We start from the raw sequence: 18,723 nt of genomic DNA on the forward strand, positions 1-18,723 counted from the left end.
AAAAAAAAAAAAAAAAAAAAAAAAAAAAAAAGTCTGGTGATGTAGCTCAGTGTAAATGAAGCTCTAGGTTCAATCCTCATAACCACACTCACGCAACTGAACTTTGGATAATAACAGGTCAATGACCATGATAAAAGTAGGACCATGAGAGAAAGTAAGGGAGGGAGGTGTTTACTGAAGATGGGCTGATTTTCAGGGGAGATTTGGAATTCCAATACAGAGAGGGCCAGGGATTTAGTTCTGGGATTTGCACTGCCTAGCAAGTGCAAGGGCATGAGTTCTATCCCTGGTACCAAAAAGTAAAGTATTCCAGCACAGGGTATAGCAAATGTAAAACCCCTGGACTGGAAGTAACCTGGATGTAACTGAGGAATGGTGGGGAGGTCAAAAGAGAGAGCAAGAGGGCAAGAAGTGTACATGAGGTCATCAAGGGCCTGACAGGACTCAGAGGGTGTGTGAATTCTATTTTAAGTGCTGTGGAAAGTCAGGGAAGGATTTCACCAGAGCAGAGATACAAGCTGGCGTGGCTTTGAAAAAAACTGCCCCTGGCTGGAGAGGAATGGAGTGTGGGCAAGAATGGAAGTTGAGGGGTTGGGCGTGCAGCACAATGGAGAGTGCTTGGCTACCATGTACCAGGTCCTGGGTTCCATTCACAGCACTGAAAGTGTTTGGCACAATCATCCAGGTGAGAAATAACTGACTGGAACCATGCTGTGAAAGCAATTACATTCTGATTTTTTTTGTTGTTTGTTTATTTGAGACAGGATCTCGCTATGTAGTTTGGGCTTGCCTTGAACTCACTATGTAGCCTAGGCTGCCTCAAAATCACTGAGATTCTTCTGCCTCAGTTTCCCAGTTGTGGGGATCACAGGGACATACCACCACCACCCCTGGCTAGCAATTGGGTTCTGGGAGTGCACAAGCAAGCATGGTCAGGTGGACACAAAGCACACATGGCCAGTGAGGTCAGTCCTACGGGGAGGTACTTCAGAAATCAGGGCCAGTCAGCACAAGCCAAGCAGGGAACAAGAAGTATGTCGGGGGGGCAAGAAGAGGAGGCACATTAAGGGTAAGGCCCCTGTACAGAGCACCTCCATCTCCCCAGGTCAGCAATCTGGAGAAGATCTTACGGAGCCTGCTGGAGTACTCTCAGGATGTGAGTAACTGATTGATTGGTTGGGCTTGGGAGAAGGGCTGGGGTCTGTGAAGCTCATTTTCCCTCTCTACTACCTCGTCCTTAGGTTCTGGGGCATCCAGTGTCAGAACAGCACCTCCCGGATGTGAGCCTGCTTGGCCAGTTCTCAGACCCCTCTGAGCTGGGCAAGCTGCTACAGTTGGTGTTGGGCTGTGCAATCAGTTGCGAGAAAAAGCAGGGTATGGGGAAGGCCAGAGGGAGAGCTCAGGGGTCTGCAGGGGATGGCTTGAGAAAATGGTCATTACTCCCCTGAGCTGCCCCTGGGTCTCAGGTACCCAACCTTGATCCCTAGAGCACATCCAGAGAATCATGACACTGGAGGAGTCAGTTCAGCATGTAGTGATGGAAGCTATCCAGGAGGTAGGTATGGGGGTGTGTGGGTGTGTGTGTGTGGGTGTGTGTGTGTGGGTGTGTGTGTGTGTGTGTGTGTGTGTGTGGTGATAGAGGAATGTCAGGAGGGGATGGTTTCAGGGCTGAGAGAGGTAACTGGGCACAAGCCCTGCTAAGATCTAGTCTGCCCAGAAGGCAGCTGGCCAGTCATCTCTGTCTCATGTCTGCCAGCTGTAAATCAACCTTGCAGGCTCCAGGTACCTTCCCTCGATGTCAGAGGCAGGGGGCAGCCTTGGGGCTCAGGTTATTGGGCAGCACTGGCTTTGGGGACCTGAGAGTAGACACCTTCTTAGGCTGGATTGGAGAAGGCTTGAAGGCTCTCCTTAGAGAGCTCAACTCGGAGCCAGGTGTGGTGATGCACATCTGTCATCCCAGCACTTGAGAGGCTGAGGCAGGAAGATTGTCATGACTTTGAGGCCAGCTGGGGCTCTGTAGTGAGTTCAAGGCCATCCTGAAATACATATCGAGACCCTGTCTCTTTTTTTTTTTTCTTTTTGGATTTTTGAAACAGGCTCTCACTATGTAGTTGAGACTGACCTAGAATTCACTATGTAGCCCAGGCTGGTCTGGAACTCACAGCAATCCTCCTGCCTCAGCCTCCCGAGTGCTGTGATTACAGGCATGTGCCACCATGCCTGGCTGAGACCCTGTCTCAAAAACAAAAATCAGGTGGGGATTTAGATCAGTGGCACCTCATCTGCCTAGCAAGTTCAAGATCCTGAGTTTGATTCCCAGTACAAAAAAAAAAATCAGAGCACTCAGCTCATCATAATACCTCCCCTACCCCTTAGCTCATGACCAAAGACACCCCTGACTCCCTGTCACCAGAGACATATGGCAACTTTGACACACAGGTAAGGGTAGAGAACCTTGCTGATGGGCCAACCCCATAGATGGGGCTGTACAAAGTGGGAGGAGCTTGTCCTGAAGCCTATAAACCACCCCCTCCTCAGTTGGGGTGCGGGCCTCTCTTCTTGCCAGGTCGCCAGGGCTCCTGAATTACCCTTCTCTCAGTCCCCTGGGGCTCCCTGGGGCTGGGGCTCCACTCCTGGCTTAGGGATCCCTTGGCTGGGCTCCCCTTTCCCCCTAGAGATCCCAGCCTTTCTCCCCCAGTCCTCCTGGCTCCGTAACCCCCACCCATTCCCTGCCATCTGCTTAGTCCCGCAGGTACTACTTCCTGAGCGAGGAGGCTGAGGAGGGGGATGAGCTCCAGCAGCACTGTCTGGACCTAGAACGGCAGGTGGGGAATTGGGGGGACTTGGGTCAGCTGCTCCCCCATCTAGGCTCCAGTTAATTCGCCTCCCTGCCCACAGCTGGTGCTTCTGTCCGAGGAGAAACAGAGCCTGGTGCAGGAGAATGCAGCACTACGGGAACGAGTGGGCCAGCCAGAGGCTGAGGGCACCTCAGGCCTCACAGCCAAGAAGCTACTGTTGCTCCAGTCCCAGCTAGAACAGCTGCAGGAGGAGAACTTCAGGTGTGGCAGCTGAGGACCAGGACCAGGAGGCCAGGAGATGAGGGTGGAGGTAGCAGCCCCTTTCTGAACCCCTTCCCTGCTACCTCCAGGCTGGAGAGCAGTCGGGAGGATGAACGGCTCCGCTGCACAGAGCTGGAGCGTGAGGTCACCGAGCTGCAACAGCGGAACCAGGTGCTGACTAGCCTGGCCCAGGAGGCACAGGCACTGAAGGATGAGATAGATGAGCTGCGGTGAGCAGGGCTTCCTGGGAGCCCACGGCACATCTCCAACATGGCCGGAGTGCCCCCAGACTTCCCCATGCCACCCTAAGCCCCACAATACCCGCTGGGCCCTACTGCATTATCCTGAACCCCTTACATCCCTGGACTCCAGCAGACACCCTGCACCGATGGTGCTCCCAAGGCCCCATGATGCTGTTATCGCATGTTATAATCCAGACCCCAAGAACCCTCAATAAACAGAGGACCCCCCCAACAACACTCCAACCCCCCCAGTCTGGGTCCCAACATGCCCCTGGATCTCATGGGCCCGCCAGAACCCTACAGCTGCAGCCCTTTGTGACCCTGCTCTGTCTTCTATAACCCTGAAGACCCCCTGTGACCCTACGACACCCTTAGATTCTAAGTAATGCCAGAGTACCTAGTGAGTCCCTTCCGTACTGTATATTCAAAAACCCTAGTGCTCTGCCTTATAACTCTCCCAAACCCCCACCATGTCCTTGGGGGGGGTTCAGTTTCCTTTGGGTCCTCATTATTCCCTCTGACCCAACACCTGTTTCTTTGTTTTTTGTTTTGGTACTGGGGATTGAACTCAGGTCCCTTTGCTTGCAAGGCAGATGGTGGAACCACTGAGCTAAATCCCTGGCCCGTTTCTTTGTTTGTTTGGTTGGTTGGTTTTTTTGAGACAGGGTCTCACTATGTAGTTCAGACTGACCTGGAACTCACTATGTAGCCCAGGCTGGTCTCAAACTCACAGCGATCCTCTTGCCTCAGCCTCCCAACTGTTGGGATTACAGGCGTGCACCAACACGCCCGGCTACATCACCTGTTCTTATCCCCTGTTCTTATCCCCACAAATCCACCCTGAGCTAGGAGTGGTGGTGCACACTTGTCATCCAGCATTCTGGGAGGCCAAGGCAGTATGGTTTCAAGTTCAAGCCCATCCTGGGTATTTAGTAACTTATGGAGAGCCTGTCTCAAAAATAAAATGATCCCTGAGGCTTCTCTGATTGTAACCCTTGGCTAACCATTACCTTAATGACCCCCAACAGCACCAGGCCCTGGTTAGACCTTTAACCCTCACGATAGACCTCATGAACTCCTCACCTTGAACCCATGCCTTACCAGGTTGCACCTTTCCTGTCCTGAGGACTCAGCATCCCAGCTAACCCGTGACTGTCCCCTTTCCTGACCCCCACAGGCAGTCCTCAGAGCGCGCAGGTCAGCTGGAAGCTACCCTGAACAGCTGCCGTCGCCGCCTAGGAGAGCTGCGGGAGCTGCGGCGACAGGTGCGGCAGCTGGAGGAGTGCAATGCGGGCCATGCGGAGCGCACGAGGCAGCTGGAGGACGAGTTGCGCAGGGCCGGCTCACTGCGTTCCCAGCTGGAGGCACAGCGGAGGCAGGTGAGGTCTGGGAAACTGGAGCAAGGGAGGCCCCGCCCTAGAGATAAGCCCTTGGCTCCCCCAACCCCGCATTCCCTCTACTTGGACCGCCCAGTGCTGCCCGAAGCCCCGCCCTCTCTCTGGCCACCACTCTCCTAACGCACAGGCCCAGATCTTCCCTAGGCAGGCTGCACACTTTAGGCCCACCCCTCCCTCGGGCCAGATCTGTTGAGTTTTGCAAGCCCCACTTTCTGCCTTTAAGCAACCTTTGCTCCAGCCCTTTCCCCTGCCTTGTCCTAAATCGATGCCCCTCCTTCCATCCCTGCTAACGTCACCCTCTTTTTTTTTTTGGAAACACGATCTGGCTATGTAATCCAGGCTGGCCTAAAATGACTAACCCAGGCTTGCTTGGAGCTCATGGCAATTCTCCTGCCTCAGCTACACAGTCCTGGGAATAGGAGCATGTATCACCACACCTGACCTCACCCCGCCTTTTTTTTTTTTTTGAGACGGACTCACTATGTAGTTCAGGCTGGCCTTGAACTCCTTATGTAGCCAAGGCTGGCCTCAAACTCAGTGTTCCTTCTGCCTCAGCCTCACCAAGTGCTGGGATGGCAAGCATGAGCCACCATGCCAGGCTCTCGCCCCTCCTTTCTGTTCAGGTTCAGGAACTGCAGGGCCAGCGACAAGAGGAAGCCATGAAGGCCGAGAAATGGCTATTTGAGTGCCGCAACCTGGAAGAAAAGTACAAGTTGGCAACAAAGGAGAAAGAGGTGAGGCTGAGGTTCTGCAGCCCAAGCTTGCCACCACCCCCTGCAACCCTTAGGAAGCAATCAGTCTCTGTCCTTGCCTCTGCAGCGGCTGCTGGCTGAGCGGGACTCTCTGCGAGAGGCCAACGAGGAGCTGCGCTGTGCCCAGCTGCAGCCGCGTGGGTTGACTCAGGCTGGTGAGCCGCAGGGCCCCGGGGAGGGGGTATGGCTGAACTTGAGCCCCAAGGACAGTTCTGAGAAAGAGGCCTCAGGGGCTGGGGCTGCCAGTGCACAGAGACCTGAAGACCCTTACATTCTCCAGACCCCTCGCTGGACCCCACCCCGCAAGGCCTGGAAAACTTAGCAGCAGAGATCCTGCCTGCAGAGCTCAGGTAATCCTGGGCATTTGGTGCTGGGACCCACCAGGCCGGCCTGGCCTCTCAGCCCTCTCCTGAAATGCGCAGGGACCAGAGAGCCTTGGTATTTGGTCTAGGCTTCCAGGTCCTAGCAGGACACCTGGGCTCTTCCACTCCCAATCCTGCTCTGACCTGGCTTAGGGCTCTGGCTCTTCTCCTTGGTGGCTTTGCAGCTGCATGATCCATTCTCAATGCACATGCAGAAATCCCTCACCCTAACCCTGCCCACTTTCATCTCGTGACCCCAAGGTGCAGCCCTGCACTCCAGTGGAGTCTTTGCTAGGCGCAGTCCCCTGCGATCTGCCCCATGAACTCTCTCCCAAACCAGCTGTTCCCCTTTCTGCTGCCTCATCCCCCTTCTAAACCTTGTGTTCTAGCGCCTTTCTGATCTGGCTCCGCCCCCAGGCCGTAAGAGCTCCGCCTTTAGTACCCAAGCCCCACCCACTCCCACAGCTGGTCCCCCACCCCACGCCCCCAGGTCGGGTTGGGCTACTTTCCCAAGGTCCCTCCTACCCCCATCTCCTTAGTTCTACCTGCTAGGCCGCCTCCGGCCCAGTTGGCCAGTGGGGATGACAGGTCCTCGGCCCTTCTGCCTGGCTCAACAGGGAGACGCTCCTGCGGCTCCAGCTGGAGAACAAGCGGTTGTGCCAGCAGGAGGCGGCGGACCGTGAGCGGCAGGCGGAGCTGCAGCGCCACCTGGAGGAGGCTAACCGTGCGCGCCACGCACTGGAGACTCAGAGACGGTGGGTGTCCCTCTGAGTGCCCAGCAGGGGTTGGATGGGGCCCAGCTGAGCACCCAGGCACTGAGCAACCCCTACCCCACAGGCTGAACCAGCAGCAGCTGTCGGAGCTGCGGGCCCAGGTGGAGGACTTGCAGAAGGCCCTGCATGAGCAGAGTGGCAAGAGCGAGGACGTGAGTGTCACTTTCCCCTGCTCAGCACTCCCCTCGTCCCCTGTAACCTTCCTCTCTCTCTTTCCCGCTGCCCACCTGGTGCAGGCCATCGTGAGTATTGTGGGCCCGGGGGGTGAGTGGGGAGGCACCCAGGCTCCCCTGCTGGCTAGGGGTTCAGACCTCTGGACCTCTCCCCACCTTCTGTTTCTCTCCCCAGCCCGCCCTACTGAAGAGGAAGCTGGAGGAACATCTGTAAGTGGCATGTGGCAAGAGGCCGGGCAAGGTGTTCGGGATGCATCCCCGGATACAGACAGGACTACAGACAGGTCGGGTCCAGGATGGTCTGCTGGACCCAGGGGAGGAGAGTGGCATGCATTAGGGTACAGTGGGGAGCCATAGAGGGATTTTCTTCCAGAAGTGATGGTTGCTTTTGTTTGTTTTTGAGAGAAAGTTTCACTAAATTGCTAAGTTTTGCAGGCTGGGCTGGAACTTGTGATTCCCCTGCCTCAGCCTCCCAGATTGCTGGGGTTGCAGGGGTACCCGGCTAGTTGTTAGTACTGTTGTTGTTTGCACAAAATTGCTTTTGGAAAGATCCCTGGATGCTCAGGGGATGGATCTGAAGGGTTTAGAATAGAAGAGGCTGGTGAGGGATGATTTTGACTGCACCAGTGTGGGCTGGGGAGAAGACAGAAGGGCACTGGCCCAGGGCCGCTGTGCTCTGATGGGAGGAAAGGGTAGGGCAGGACACAGAGCCCCTGAGGAGGCAGGTAAGGAGGTCCCCAGGTGGGGGCATTCCCACAGCTGAGAAGGCTGTACTTACCAAGGGACACTGGGACAAAAGAGAAGCCAAAGGGCTATGGGTGTGGCTAGTGGTAAAGCATTTGCCTAGCATGGGCAATGACCTGAGTTGTTCATCAGCACTGCAGAAAATAAAGAGCTAGGCACAGTGGTACATGCCTCTAATTCTAGTTGTTTGGAAGGCTGAGGCAGGAGGATCCCCGTTTGGGCCAACTTGGGAAATTTAGTGAGATTTTGTCTCAAAATAAAAAATAAGGCTGGGCATGGTGGTCCATGCCTGTAATCTCAATACTTGGGAGGCTGAGGCAGGAGGATTGCTATGAGTTCAAGGCCAGCCTGGGCTACATAGTGAGTTCAAGGCCAGGCACTATATCGTGAGATGCTGTCTCAACAAAAAACCAACAACAACAGGGCCAGGGTTCTGGCACCTGCCTCGTAAGCACATGGACTGGAGTTTGTTGATCCCCAGTACTGAAAAAAAAAAAAAAAAAAAAAAGCCAGGCATGGTGGCACACACCAACTATTAATACTCTGGGAGGCTGAGGCAAGAGAATCACAAGTTAGAGCCCCGCTATGGAACTTAGTGACTTAGTAAGACCTTTCTCAAAATAAAACAAAAAGGGCTGGGGATGTAGGCTCTGGATTCAGTCTCCAGGACTGACAAACAAACAATCAAGCTGGAACACACCTTCTGATCCCAGTACTCAGGAGGCTAAAGCAGGAAGATAGCCGCAAGTTTAAGGCCAATGTGGACTACATAGTGAGACCTTGTCTCAAAAAATAAAGGCAGGGCTGGGGATTTAGCTCAGCGGTTCGGTGGCCTGCCTTGCAAGCGCAAGGACCCAAGTTCAATCCCCAGTACCAAAAAAAAGGAAAAAAATCCTCAAAGCAAAAACAAAAGACAAGGCAGACAAGCCATCCGAGGGTCAGCCCACTGCTATCCTTCCACTGCAAACAGGCAAAAATTGCATGAGGCGGACCTGGAGCTGCAGCGGAAGCGAGAGTACATTGAGGAGCTGGAGCCCCCCACAGATAGCAACAGTAAGTGGGGCTCCCGGGCCAGGGTGGGGCAATCCCCAAGGGCAGCACGGCTCTGAGGACCCCCTGTCTTCCAGCGGCCCGGCGCATTGAAGAGCTGCAAGACAGCCTGCAGAGGAAGGATGCGGACCTTCGGGCCATGGAGGAGCGGTACCGCCGCTATATCAACAAGGCGCGAACAGTGAGGACTGCGACCCACAGCCCTCCTGCCCCGGTGCCCACTCCCTGTGCCTCTGTTTTTTTTTTTTTTTTGATCCTGGGATTCGAACTCAGGGCTTCACACTTGCCAGACAGGTGCTTCACGTCTGAGCCCCTGTGCCTCTCTTCAGTGCTCACTTCCTGCCCACCTTTGCCCACCACTCTGCCACCACACCACACCAGGACACAGACCTCTGTCCTCTTCCCACTGCCACGGGCTGTCATGTGTTCCACCCACCCCACGTGTCTGAGGGGACTATGAGTTCAAGGTCACCTTGGCTGTGATTACCCCCCCCCAACCCCTAGGTCATACAGACCCTGGAGCCCAAGCAGTGGCCGCCTACAGGGGTGCCCCCAGAACTCCACACCCTGAGGACAAAGCTCCAGGAGCAAGACGTCCGCATCCGGCACCTGGAGGTAGGTGTCTTTGTCCCTGTTTTGTTTTCTTGTTTTTTTTTTTTGAGACAGAGTCTCAGTAATTCAGGCTAGCCTTGAACTCACTATGTAGTGCAGGCTGGCCTTGAACTCACAGGGATCCTCCTACCTCAGCCTCCCAATTGCTGGGATGACAGGTGTGCACCACCACCCCTGGCTGTCCTTGTTCCTTTGTGCTGCCCCAGCACACCCAGGCCCCTGATTCTTCTCTCTGGTAGATGGATTTTGAGACGAGCCGCAATCAGCGGGAACAGGAGGAAAAACTGCTCATCAGTGCTTGGTACAATATGGTGAGAGCACTGTCCCTGCAGCTGGAGAACTGAGGGTACCACGGCTTCCCAGATCCTGGCCAACCATATTCCTCCCCTAGGGCATGGCCCTGCAGCAGCGAGCTGGTGAAGAGCGGGCCCCTGCACATGCCCAGTCCTTCCTGGCACAGCAGCGGCTGGCCACCAATGCTCGCCGTGGACCCCTGAGACGCCTGGCACCTCTGAGTCTTCACCCCACCGACAAGCACTGACCACCTCTGGACCTGCTGCCCTCTCTGCCTGCTGGAACTTTATCTGCCTTTGAATGGCACCCAGCATCAGGCCGTGGCCAGCTGGGTGACAGGCTTGGAGCTATGACCTCTGCCCTTTGCTCCCTCAGGTTGGGGGTCTAGGAAGGGCAGGTGGCAGGGGTGACCTTTTGGTTTTTTTTTTTTTTTTTTTTTTTTTTTTCTTTTTTTTTTTTGGTATCAGGGATCAAACTCAGGACCTTGCACTTGCAAGGTAAGTGCAGTGCCACTGAGCTAATCCCTGGCCCTTTAGCAATGTGAGTCTTGTCCTTGATTCTGTCTCTGGAGATACAGTGATGTGCTATCTGGGCAGAGCCTGATTTTATATTTGAGAAAATGTACAATAAAGATTTTAAACCTACCCTGGCTGGACCCTGGATGCCAGGATGAGGGAGAGAAGATGGGGCAGGGATTCAGACTATTGCTTCTGTTTGTTTTGTTTTGTTTTTGTACCAGGGATTGAACTCAGGTCCTTGTGCTTATGAGGCAGGCAGCAAAAACCACTGAGCTAAATCCCCAGCCCTGCTTTTATCTTTTGTAAGATTTGTTTGTTTGTTTTGAGACTACGTTTTGCTGTGTAGCCCAGACTGGCCTTGAATGCATGGCAATCCTCCTGTTTCAGCCTATTGCTTTTAAAGGCCCATCATGAATTTTTTGTTTTGTTTTGTTTTGAGACAGGGTCTCACTAAGTAGTTGAGACTGCCCTAACCTGGGCTGGTCTTGAACTCACAGTGATCCTCCTGCTTCAGCATCCTGAGTGCTGGGATTATAGGCATGCAACACCATGTCTGGCTTATCATGCATTCTTACTGAAGAGTGAATGACTGATAGTAGCCATTGAAAGTTGAGAATCATGTGTTTGTGTGTGGTGGTAGTGATGGTTTCTTTCTGGTTTTTTTTTTTTTTTGAGACAGGGTCTCATTATATAGTTCAGGCTGGCCTTAACCTCACTTTGTAGCCCAGGTTGGCCTCCACCTCATGGAGATCCACCTGTCTGTCCCAGCCTCCTAAATGCTGAGATTACAGGCGTGCGCCACCACACCTGGCAATGGTGGTGGTTGCTGAAGAAGCTCCAGAAAATCCTTGTTCTCATGAAATGAATGTTTTCAATAAAGAGAAATAGAGACTCCACAAAATAGAGGGCTATGGGCTCAGTGTAGAGTGCTAGCCAAACATGTATAAGGCCCTGGGTTCCATTCCTACTACTGCAAATAAAAGAAATGAAAGTTTGATACAAGTACTACAGTTAAAAATAAAGCAGGCAAGAATGACGTGGTGCAGGAATTGAACACGCAAGGTAAACATTTTAATAAAAGCCCAGGAGAGGGCCAGGGATTTAGCTCTGGTTCTGCTGCCTGCCTCGCAAGGGCAAGGACACAAATTTGATCCTGAGTACAAAAAGAAAAAACCCAAAATAAAAACAAACAATAGAAGCCCAGGAGACAAGGCCTCTCTCATGGAACAACATCTATAAGCAGGAACCTGAAGGAGGGGAGGGAGAGGCTCTGAAGGAGTCTCAGGAAGACTGGCTCAGGCAGAGGAAGCAGCTTGTGCAAAGGCCCTGCAATGAAACCTAGGTTGGTGGGTTACAAGGACAGCAAGTGGCCAGTGTGGGGGAATGGAGAGTGTGAGGGAGCATGAGAGCAGAGGTGGGCAGGGAGACTGTTCAGGGCCTGAAGGCTGTGGGGGGCAGGAGCCATAGAGAATTCTAAGCAAAGGAAGGAAACTGATTCTGGTTTGGCAGCCAGTAGCACTAAGAAAAAAACTTAGGTCGCTAATCCAGGAGAATGGGTGGGTGACACTAGGGGTTGTTGCCAGTACAAGGGCCCTGGAGGAGTGAGAAGTGGTTGGCTGCTGGATACAAAGAAAGTTAAACTGGTGGGACTTCATGACGAGTTAATGAGACATATTCGAGAGGATTCCAGAGCCAGAGGTAGTAGTCCTTATCTGTCATTCCAGTGCCCAGGAGGCTGAGGCAGGAAGATCACTCTGAGCTTGAGGCCAGCCTGGGCTACGCAATGAGTTCAAGTTCAGCCTGAACTACATAGTGTGACCCTATCTTTAAAAAACCAACCAAGCTGGGTGTGGTGGTGCACATGTTTAATCCCAGCACTCAGGAGGCTGAGGCAGGAGGATAACTGTGAGTTTGAGCCCAGCCTGGGCTACATACACAAGTCAGTCTCAATTACACAGTGAGACCCTGGCTCAAACCCCACCCCCCAAAAAAACCAACCAGCCAGGCACAGTGGTACATGACTGTAATCCCAGTATTCCAGAGGCTGAGGTTGGAGGATCATAATGAGTTTGAGGCCTGCCTGAACTGCATAGTGAGTTCCTGTCTCAAGCAATACCAAAACCAAGAGTCCCAGAAGGACCATAAGATTTGGCCTCATCTCCTGGAGGGACAAAACAGACAGACACTGGGCTGAGCAGGCTGGGAAGGGACTGGGAGGTCGTTTGTATTTGAAGGTATTACCTTTAAAGTCACTGTGAGAAGCTGGAGAGCAGTGGCTCATACTTGTAATCTCAGCTGCTTTGGAGGTTGAGGCAGGAGGGTTGCAAATTCAAGCCCAGCTTGGGCAATTGAGTGAGACTTTGCCTGAAAATAAAAAAAAGGCTGGGGAAGTAGCTCAGTGGTAGAGCCCCTGGGTTTGATTCCCAGTACTGGGGGAAGAAGTTACTGTGAGATCTTTGCATGATAGTTCAGAGGAGACAGTTGGAGACAGGGCAGGGAAAGAAGGCATCCTGGGTAGACTTCTGATTCCGGGTTGAGGGATTTAGCCTCACTAGCAGGAGGTCCTGAGTTCAATCCCTAGTATGAAAGAATGAAAGAAAGAAAGAAAGAAAGAAAGACTTCTGATTCGGGAGTCATCTAAATGTAAAATTAAGGCCTGCAGCACAGGGGACTACATTTCCGAGGCTCCAGGCTTGATGCAGGAGAGTTTGTAGAGTATTTGAGAATGCAGGGGCTTGGGAATGTAGGAAGCTGTGGCTGGCTTGTTAATAGAGCTAGGGTCCCTGCTATATTTCAGAGAGTAGAATTTGGCAAGAAGTGAACAGGTCATCTCCCAAAACCCTAGAGAAATCCCCAAATCTTTAGTATAATGCCTGGCAAGAGAAGTCACAACAATAGTTTGACTTTGCGCGCGCGCGCGCGCACACACACACACACACACACACACACACACACACACAGTTTATTGACCACCTACTACACACACAATACTTTAAAGCCAGCCTTTCACCCTCAGTACATCTGGAGGTAAGCACGCCTACGTCTGCTGGAAGGGAAGAACAGGCAAGACATACTCGTTGAGGCTGCTGGGGCAATGAAACTGGGAAGTGGATCTAGCTTTAAGGACTGGCTGTTCAAAGCATGGGGAAGAGCTGGGTTTGGTGGCACACACTTGTAATCCCAGAATTTGGGGGGCTAAGGCAGGAGGATCTCCAAGAGTCCAAGGTCAGCCTAGGCTACTCAGTGAATTCAAGGCCAGGGAGAAGTACATAGCAAAACAAAGCATCTGGGCCAGACCCACGCAGGCTGAGTTCATGCAGGCACAGCAGATTTATGCAGCCTGGCCTGGGGTGGGTGGGCTTGGGTTTCTGTCCTTTGGAGGCCTGGCCCCAGGCGCTCAGGCCAGGTTCTCCTCCTCCTCACCAATAGGGCTGGGCAGCCAGGGAGGTGCTGGCACGCGGGGCCCAGGGAGGGGTAGGCCAGGAAAGGGGTCTGGCAACGGTGCAGGAGTGGGCCCGGGCACAGGAGGCTCCGGACAAGCAGCAAGCTCGGGCTCCTGTTCCCGCAGGCCCGGTTCCAGGAGTGGGTCAGCGCAGCTGCACTCTAGGGCCACACCGTCGGAGGTGCCCGCGCACGCGCAGCTGGCTGGGATGGATGCCTCTGACACGCAGCTGTTCTTGCGGCGCAGCAGCGACAGGCGCCGGCCCAGAAAGGCCGTTCCAGCACCTGTCGACAGGAAGCGCTGCAGGAGGTCGCCGTGCGCCTCTCCCAGGGGGCCGTCCGCGCCGTCCAGCCGCTGGAACTGCATGTCCTCCTTGGCCAGTCTGCAGACAGACAAGGGTTGGCAATGTGGCCTCACCCCTAAGCTTTTTTCTTCCTTCATTTTTTGAGATAGGTCCTCATTTGTAGTTCTGACTGACACTGACTCACTATGTAGCCTAGGAAAGGATCCGCCCGCGGCCCCACCCACCCCACCAGCTCACGCGATGTCGAAGGTGGAGCCCTGAAAGGACGGCTGCTGCAACAGGAAGGCGGTGGCTGCCGTGTAGGGGGCACGGGCCTCCGCCGAGTCCCAATACAGGTCCTTCTCCAGCATAGCCAAGTCGTCGTACATCTCGTCCACAGCCAGCATGGATACCTGAGGGCGCAGACACGTGGGGTGGAGCGGGGCAGGGTGGCCCTCAGGATGGTGGCAGCGTGGTGCCACAGAGCAGAGCAGAGTGGCTCTGGGCGAGCCCTGGGCAGGTGTGGTGGGGCTTTGGACAAGGCGTTGTGGAAGAGGGTGTGGGCTGTCGCCCCAGATAGGCTCACCTGGAAGTTTCGATCAATCAGAAAATTGGTCTCAAAGTCATCATCGTCTTCTCCGAAAGGGTTGATGAGCTGCTCTGCGACCTGGGAGGGAACGGGAAGCCAGTGGGAAGCTTGGACCCTGGCTCTCCCCATCTGGCTCCTGTCCCTGTCCCTGCCTCACGGATCCTCCACCTTGAGCCAGCCGACGTAGAAGAAGAACTGCAGCAAGGTGAAGACAGGGACATAAAGGTCCAGGTTGTGGTCCTTGTAACCCTGGGCCGGATCCAGGAACTGGCGGCCCACGAGACAGGCCAGGAAGTAGCTGTACACCGCGATGGTCACCACCTGCAGGTGCACAGGGTGTGGGGATGTGAGCTTGGGTTCCCCAGCCACAGGGTCACCAAGAGGCCAGGACTGAGACCAGGCGGCCCCAGGATGGAATTTTAGCTGGCCCACAGGTCCCTTCAGGACCTCTGACACCTGATGTAACCTGAGGCATGCAGGGGTTACCTGGGTGTAGACGAGCGGCACACTGATCCAGTCGTAGTGAAAGAGCATCCCACATTTGCTCCGAAATGCATTTAGCTCCTGGGGGCAGATAGGGGCCAGGAATTCAGAGAGTGCACTGTGAGCTCCCCTGGACACCTGGGAGAAGAGGGGGTGGCACCTGAGAGTGCTTCTAGCAGGTCCAGGGAGGCATTTGGTGGAGTCTACCTAACAGAGATAAATGTGCACCTGGGGCTGCAGGGAAGGGGATCCGGAATCCACCTCGTAAGAGGAGGGAGACTGCAGCAGTTGAGAGCTCAGGTACATTTTCCCTGGAATTCTTTTTTGTTGTTGTCTTTGTGGTGGTTTGTTTGTTTGTTTGATTGGTACTGGGGATTTTATTCGCTCGTGAGCCAGGCAGCCAAACCACTGAACTAAATCCCCGGCTCTTTGTTTTTTGAGACAGGGTAGCTAAGGCTGCTCTTGAACTCACTATGTGGCCCAGGTTGGTCTCGAAATAGCAGAATCCTCCTGCCTCAGCCTCCTCAGTGCTGACATTGCACAGTAATGTGCTGCCACGCCCAGCTCTGGATTTTCTATTAACGACCTAGCAACCCACCTCGAGCAGGAGTTTGAAGGCGCTGTTGTCGCGGATGCGGCCCTCGCGCCGGGCCTGAGCCGCCAAGTTGGAGAACCACACGCAGGGCACCCAGTACTTGTTGTAAGAGGAATTTAGGTTCTCGAATTTCTTGCGCTCCTCGCGGGTCATGAATCCTGAGGAGCTCGGTCCGGGTTACTAGCCCCACCCACCACCCTAGCCACGCCCATCCCGACCCTGCCCCCGTTTAACCCCGCCCAGCCGGGCTGGGAGCTCACCGGCCTCTACCACGTGGTCTACAGTGGGGAAGCGCTTGAAGACCGCGGTGCTGACTGAGCGCAGGATGAGCACAGCCGAGAGCCCAGCGTAGCGCATGAGAGTGCGCCGGTAGAGGCGGCCGCGATCGTCCCGCCCGTGCACCGTCCCCGCCACCACGCACATGAGCGCGTCGGGCAGCGGCATGCACAGGTACTGGTTCCACCAGCGGTGCACCACCAGCGTCACGTAGAAGCCTGGGGGTGGGAATTGGAGGTTCAGCGGAGACACCAGGGACAGGAGCGTAGAGTGGTGGGACATTTACATCAGGGACACCCAAAAAAGCTGGTTAACCCGACCACGTGGGGCTGAGAACTTGAGGGTCCCACCCCTAAGGTCAGAGAAGCTGGTCCCTGGCTGCTTGGCTGTCACCTGCAATAGGAGATTTGGGTTTCAGTGTGGGGAAGAGACTCAGGGCCCAGGTGAAGGTATTACTGGGGGCAGTTTGTCTCCCTGGACACGAGAGCCCCTGGGCTGGGATTGTGGGAACGGTGAACACGGGGAGGGAGGCTTGGTTTGTGGGGGTGCAGTGTTCCTCACGGACATCAGTGACATCAAACCTCAGAAACAGGAGTTGGGTGCAGGGTCTGAATCAGAAAGCCTGGGCAGGACACGCCATCCATAGATAGGGGAGGCTGGGGTCATACAAGGTCTCTGGGAGCCTTCAGGACCCCTCCATGTCAGAAAATGCAGTCACATGGGGTCCCTGGAGGGGGTTCTTGAGGGACATTGGTAATCTCATGTAGACAGGTGTGGCACTATGGCCAAGCAATAGCTAAAGCCCTGGGGTCTCCCTGGACATCTTCCTGGTGTTGTGGATCCACAGTGGGGAATATAGAGGTTGGATTGGAAGACAAAGTCTCACAGGGACAAGAAAAGGATTCCCCAAGAGGCATGATGCAATGTGTTCCTTGGGGACAAAGGCACAGGGTATCTGGGGTGTGATCGCACCTAGCACGAAGGAGACCGGGATGAGGCTGGCGTACTGGTCACAGTAAATGACAAGCTTCTCAAAATAGCGCTTCTGCTCTTCAGCCAGCATGAAACTGCGGGTAGAGGGTGAGGGTCATGGGGCGCTCCTTCCTTATCACTTGCTCTCTCTGAGACTGAGTCTTCCTGTGTAGCCCAGGCTGCCCTTGGATTTGTGCGATCCTCCTGCCTTAGCCTCCCCAGTGCTGGGATAACAGGCATGACGACGGCCTCCTCCAGCTCTCTTGCCATGGGCCCTTCCCTTTCGCCTTGCTTAGCCACTTTCCCCTGCCTCGGAACACTTGGCCAGCCTCACTGGTCCCCAGCCCACTCACCGGTAGGCGGCGCTCAGCGCCATGTAGAGGGCGAGGAAGCTCAGCAGCTCTCGCCACAAGAGCTTGTAGATGCTCCCTCGCCACAGCAGCAGCAGCTGTGAGAAGCCTCCGAAGCGGGCGTTGGCCACCCGGGCTGTGTAGGTAACAGTCATTGCAGTGTCCTGTCCGTGGGCAGAGGAGAGGCGGCTGGAGTGGGCTGAGGGGGACTCCAGGAGGGAGCCGGCTCAGGGCTTCCAGCAGGGGTGGAGGGGCGCCAGGGGACAGAGCACAGTGACCACCCCACGCTGGCTGTCCCCACAAGGACCTGTCCTTGCCCAGGTTCTCTTGCCCAGCCCTGCTTGGGCCCCTCCAGCCCCAGGCCACCTTTCTAGCCTCCCTCGTGGAGGCTGTCCCTGTCCCTGGACTCATGGTGCCTGTTTCCTTCAAAATAGCACTTCTGCTCTTCAGCCAGCATAAAACTACAGTAGAAGGTGAGGTCTGAAAGCTCTTTCCAGGGGGCCCCACCTTGTAGATCCTGGGTTCATGGAATCAGCGCCTGTATTGCTTTCTGCCTTGTCCCATCTCACTTACCTGAATGTCATCCCCAGCCTCCCTCACTTCCCGAGTCCCCTGCGCCTCTGTTTCAAGATTCTCAGTGTTTCCACTGCCTCCCCATCTGCTCCCTCATCCGCCCTCCTGGTCCCCTCTGTCCACTCCTTCAGCCTGGTCTGGCCCATCTTCCCCTCTGTACTCCCTGAACTCTCATCACTGACTCCAGGCTGCTGGACTATGCCCCAGCCCCCTGTGTCACACTGGCTGCCTCTGTGGCCACGTTGCCTCCACCTGTCCACCTCTCCCTCAGTGTACTGGCTCTGCCCCTTCCTGTTTCCCCTTCAGACCCACCTTGACCTTTCCCCTTCCCTCCACTTCCCACCCTGAGACAGAGTCCTCCAGGTCCTTGGAGATCCCCTTGTCGCCCAGCCTGGACCCTTCTCACCTGTGCTGAGGGTGTGGGGTGCAGGACACAGGGGACAGAGACTGAATGGGCTGGTGCCTTCGGTGCTGGGTGGGGCTGAAGCCAGACACTGGGCAGGAGGGAACAGGGGAGTGGGCGTGGGCAGCACCTCCCCTGCTGGTCCCCCTGGCTGAGCTGCGCCTCAGAACTTTGGAGAAGTCCCACAGCAGGGGAGAAATCAGCCTCCTTGCTCCTCCCTGTCCCCCTCCCAGTTGTTCTCTGGCTGGTTGGACGGCTCTGGAGGTACAGCCAGGGGAGGGGCCAGGGATGTCTCCTTCCTGGACACCCATGGTGTGGCTGGGTCCTGCCACAGTTCCAGAAATCACACAGCACACAGAAACACAATACTGTAGACCCAGACCCCACTTTGGCGTCCCTGAGCACAGCCTCACACACCCATGGTGACCCACACAATGGTGCACTGTCCCAGGGTTATGGAAGGGTTCAGCTCTACACTTGCTCCCCAAAGCAATAAGGGGGTGGACCCTGAACACACCCAGCTCTCCGCTCATGGGCTCAAATGTGCCCCCACAGCCATGTAGGATGACAGCAGAAGGGAAGGGATCTGTACACCCTCATGGTTGCTCTATGCAGCACACACACACACAAGGTCATCAGCCAGCCAAGCGCAGAGCTCACTAGGCCCCAGGCGCTTTCCTGCACAGCCACATGTGCAGTCACACAGGGCTTAGTCCCATCTCCCCTGGACGAAGGTACCCGGCTTCACAGCCCAGTTCAGCGACCTCCCTCCACACAGTCC

The 18,723-nt window shown here is 55.0% G+C and overlaps 2 protein-coding genes across 5 annotated transcripts in view; one reads left to right on the forward strand and one right to left on the reverse strand.

Moving 5' to 3' along the window:
* The window catches only part of Hook2 (hook microtubule tethering protein 2), an 11,405-nt gene extending 1,528 nt beyond the window's left edge, over nt 1-9,877 (forward strand). For 2 of the 4 annotated variants that reach the window (XM_010613363.2, XM_033757475.1), the window contains exons 4-23: nt 1,106-1,156; nt 1,242-1,374; nt 1,488-1,555; nt 2,377-2,439; nt 2,745-2,825; nt 2,899-3,059; nt 3,149-3,289; nt 4,479-4,680; nt 5,322-5,432; nt 5,518-5,605; nt 5,731-5,800; nt 6,430-6,567; nt 6,650-6,737; nt 6,822-6,827; nt 6,934-6,968; nt 8,473-8,555; nt 8,630-8,733; nt 9,057-9,167; nt 9,404-9,475; nt 9,556-9,877. In XM_010613363.2, the coding sequence (XP_010611665.1) occupies nt 1,106-1,156; nt 1,242-1,374; nt 1,488-1,555; nt 2,377-2,439; nt 2,745-2,825; nt 2,899-3,059; nt 3,149-3,289; nt 4,479-4,680; nt 5,322-5,432; nt 5,518-5,605; nt 5,731-5,800; nt 6,430-6,567; nt 6,650-6,737; nt 6,822-6,827; nt 6,934-6,968; nt 8,473-8,555; nt 8,630-8,733; nt 9,057-9,167; nt 9,404-9,475; nt 9,556-9,705 (1,956 nt within the window). In that variant the 3' untranslated portion in view covers nt 9,706-9,877. Of the gene's footprint in view, nt 1-1,103; nt 1,157-1,241; nt 1,375-1,487; nt 1,556-2,376; nt 2,440-2,744; nt 2,826-2,898; nt 3,060-3,148; nt 3,290-4,478; nt 4,681-5,321; nt 5,433-5,517; nt 5,606-5,730; nt 5,801-6,429; nt 6,568-6,649; nt 6,738-6,821; nt 6,828-6,933; nt 6,969-8,472; nt 8,556-8,629; nt 8,734-9,056; nt 9,168-9,403; nt 9,476-9,555 lie in introns of those variants that run through there. The other 2 variants (XM_010613364.2, XM_010613365.2) reach the window with 2 other exon arrangements.
* A 3,186-nt stretch (nt 9,878-13,063) lies between these two features.
* On the reverse strand, nt 13,064-17,121 carry Best2 (bestrophin 2). The gene is made up of 9 exons (XM_010613362.1): nt 16,970-17,121; nt 16,617-16,711; nt 15,629-15,862; nt 15,372-15,526; nt 14,777-14,854; nt 14,459-14,611; nt 14,288-14,368; nt 13,960-14,114; nt 13,064-13,800 (listed from the first exon to the last, which is right to left on the reverse strand). Exons 1-9 carry the CDS (start codon nt 17,119-17,121, stop codon nt 13,374-13,376), a joined length of 1,530 nt encoding a protein of 509 aa, XP_010611664.1. The 3' UTR covers nt 13,064-13,373.
* Between the last annotated feature and the right edge of the window lie 1,602 nt (nt 17,122-18,723).

This window comes from Fukomys damarensis, unplaced genomic scaffold, assembly GCF_012274545.1.
Source record: "Fukomys damarensis isolate Sample0158 unplaced genomic scaffold, DMR_v1.0_HiC HiC_scaffold_30, whole genome shotgun sequence".
Taxonomy (NCBI): Eukaryota; Metazoa; Chordata; class Mammalia; order Rodentia; family Bathyergidae; genus Fukomys; species Fukomys damarensis.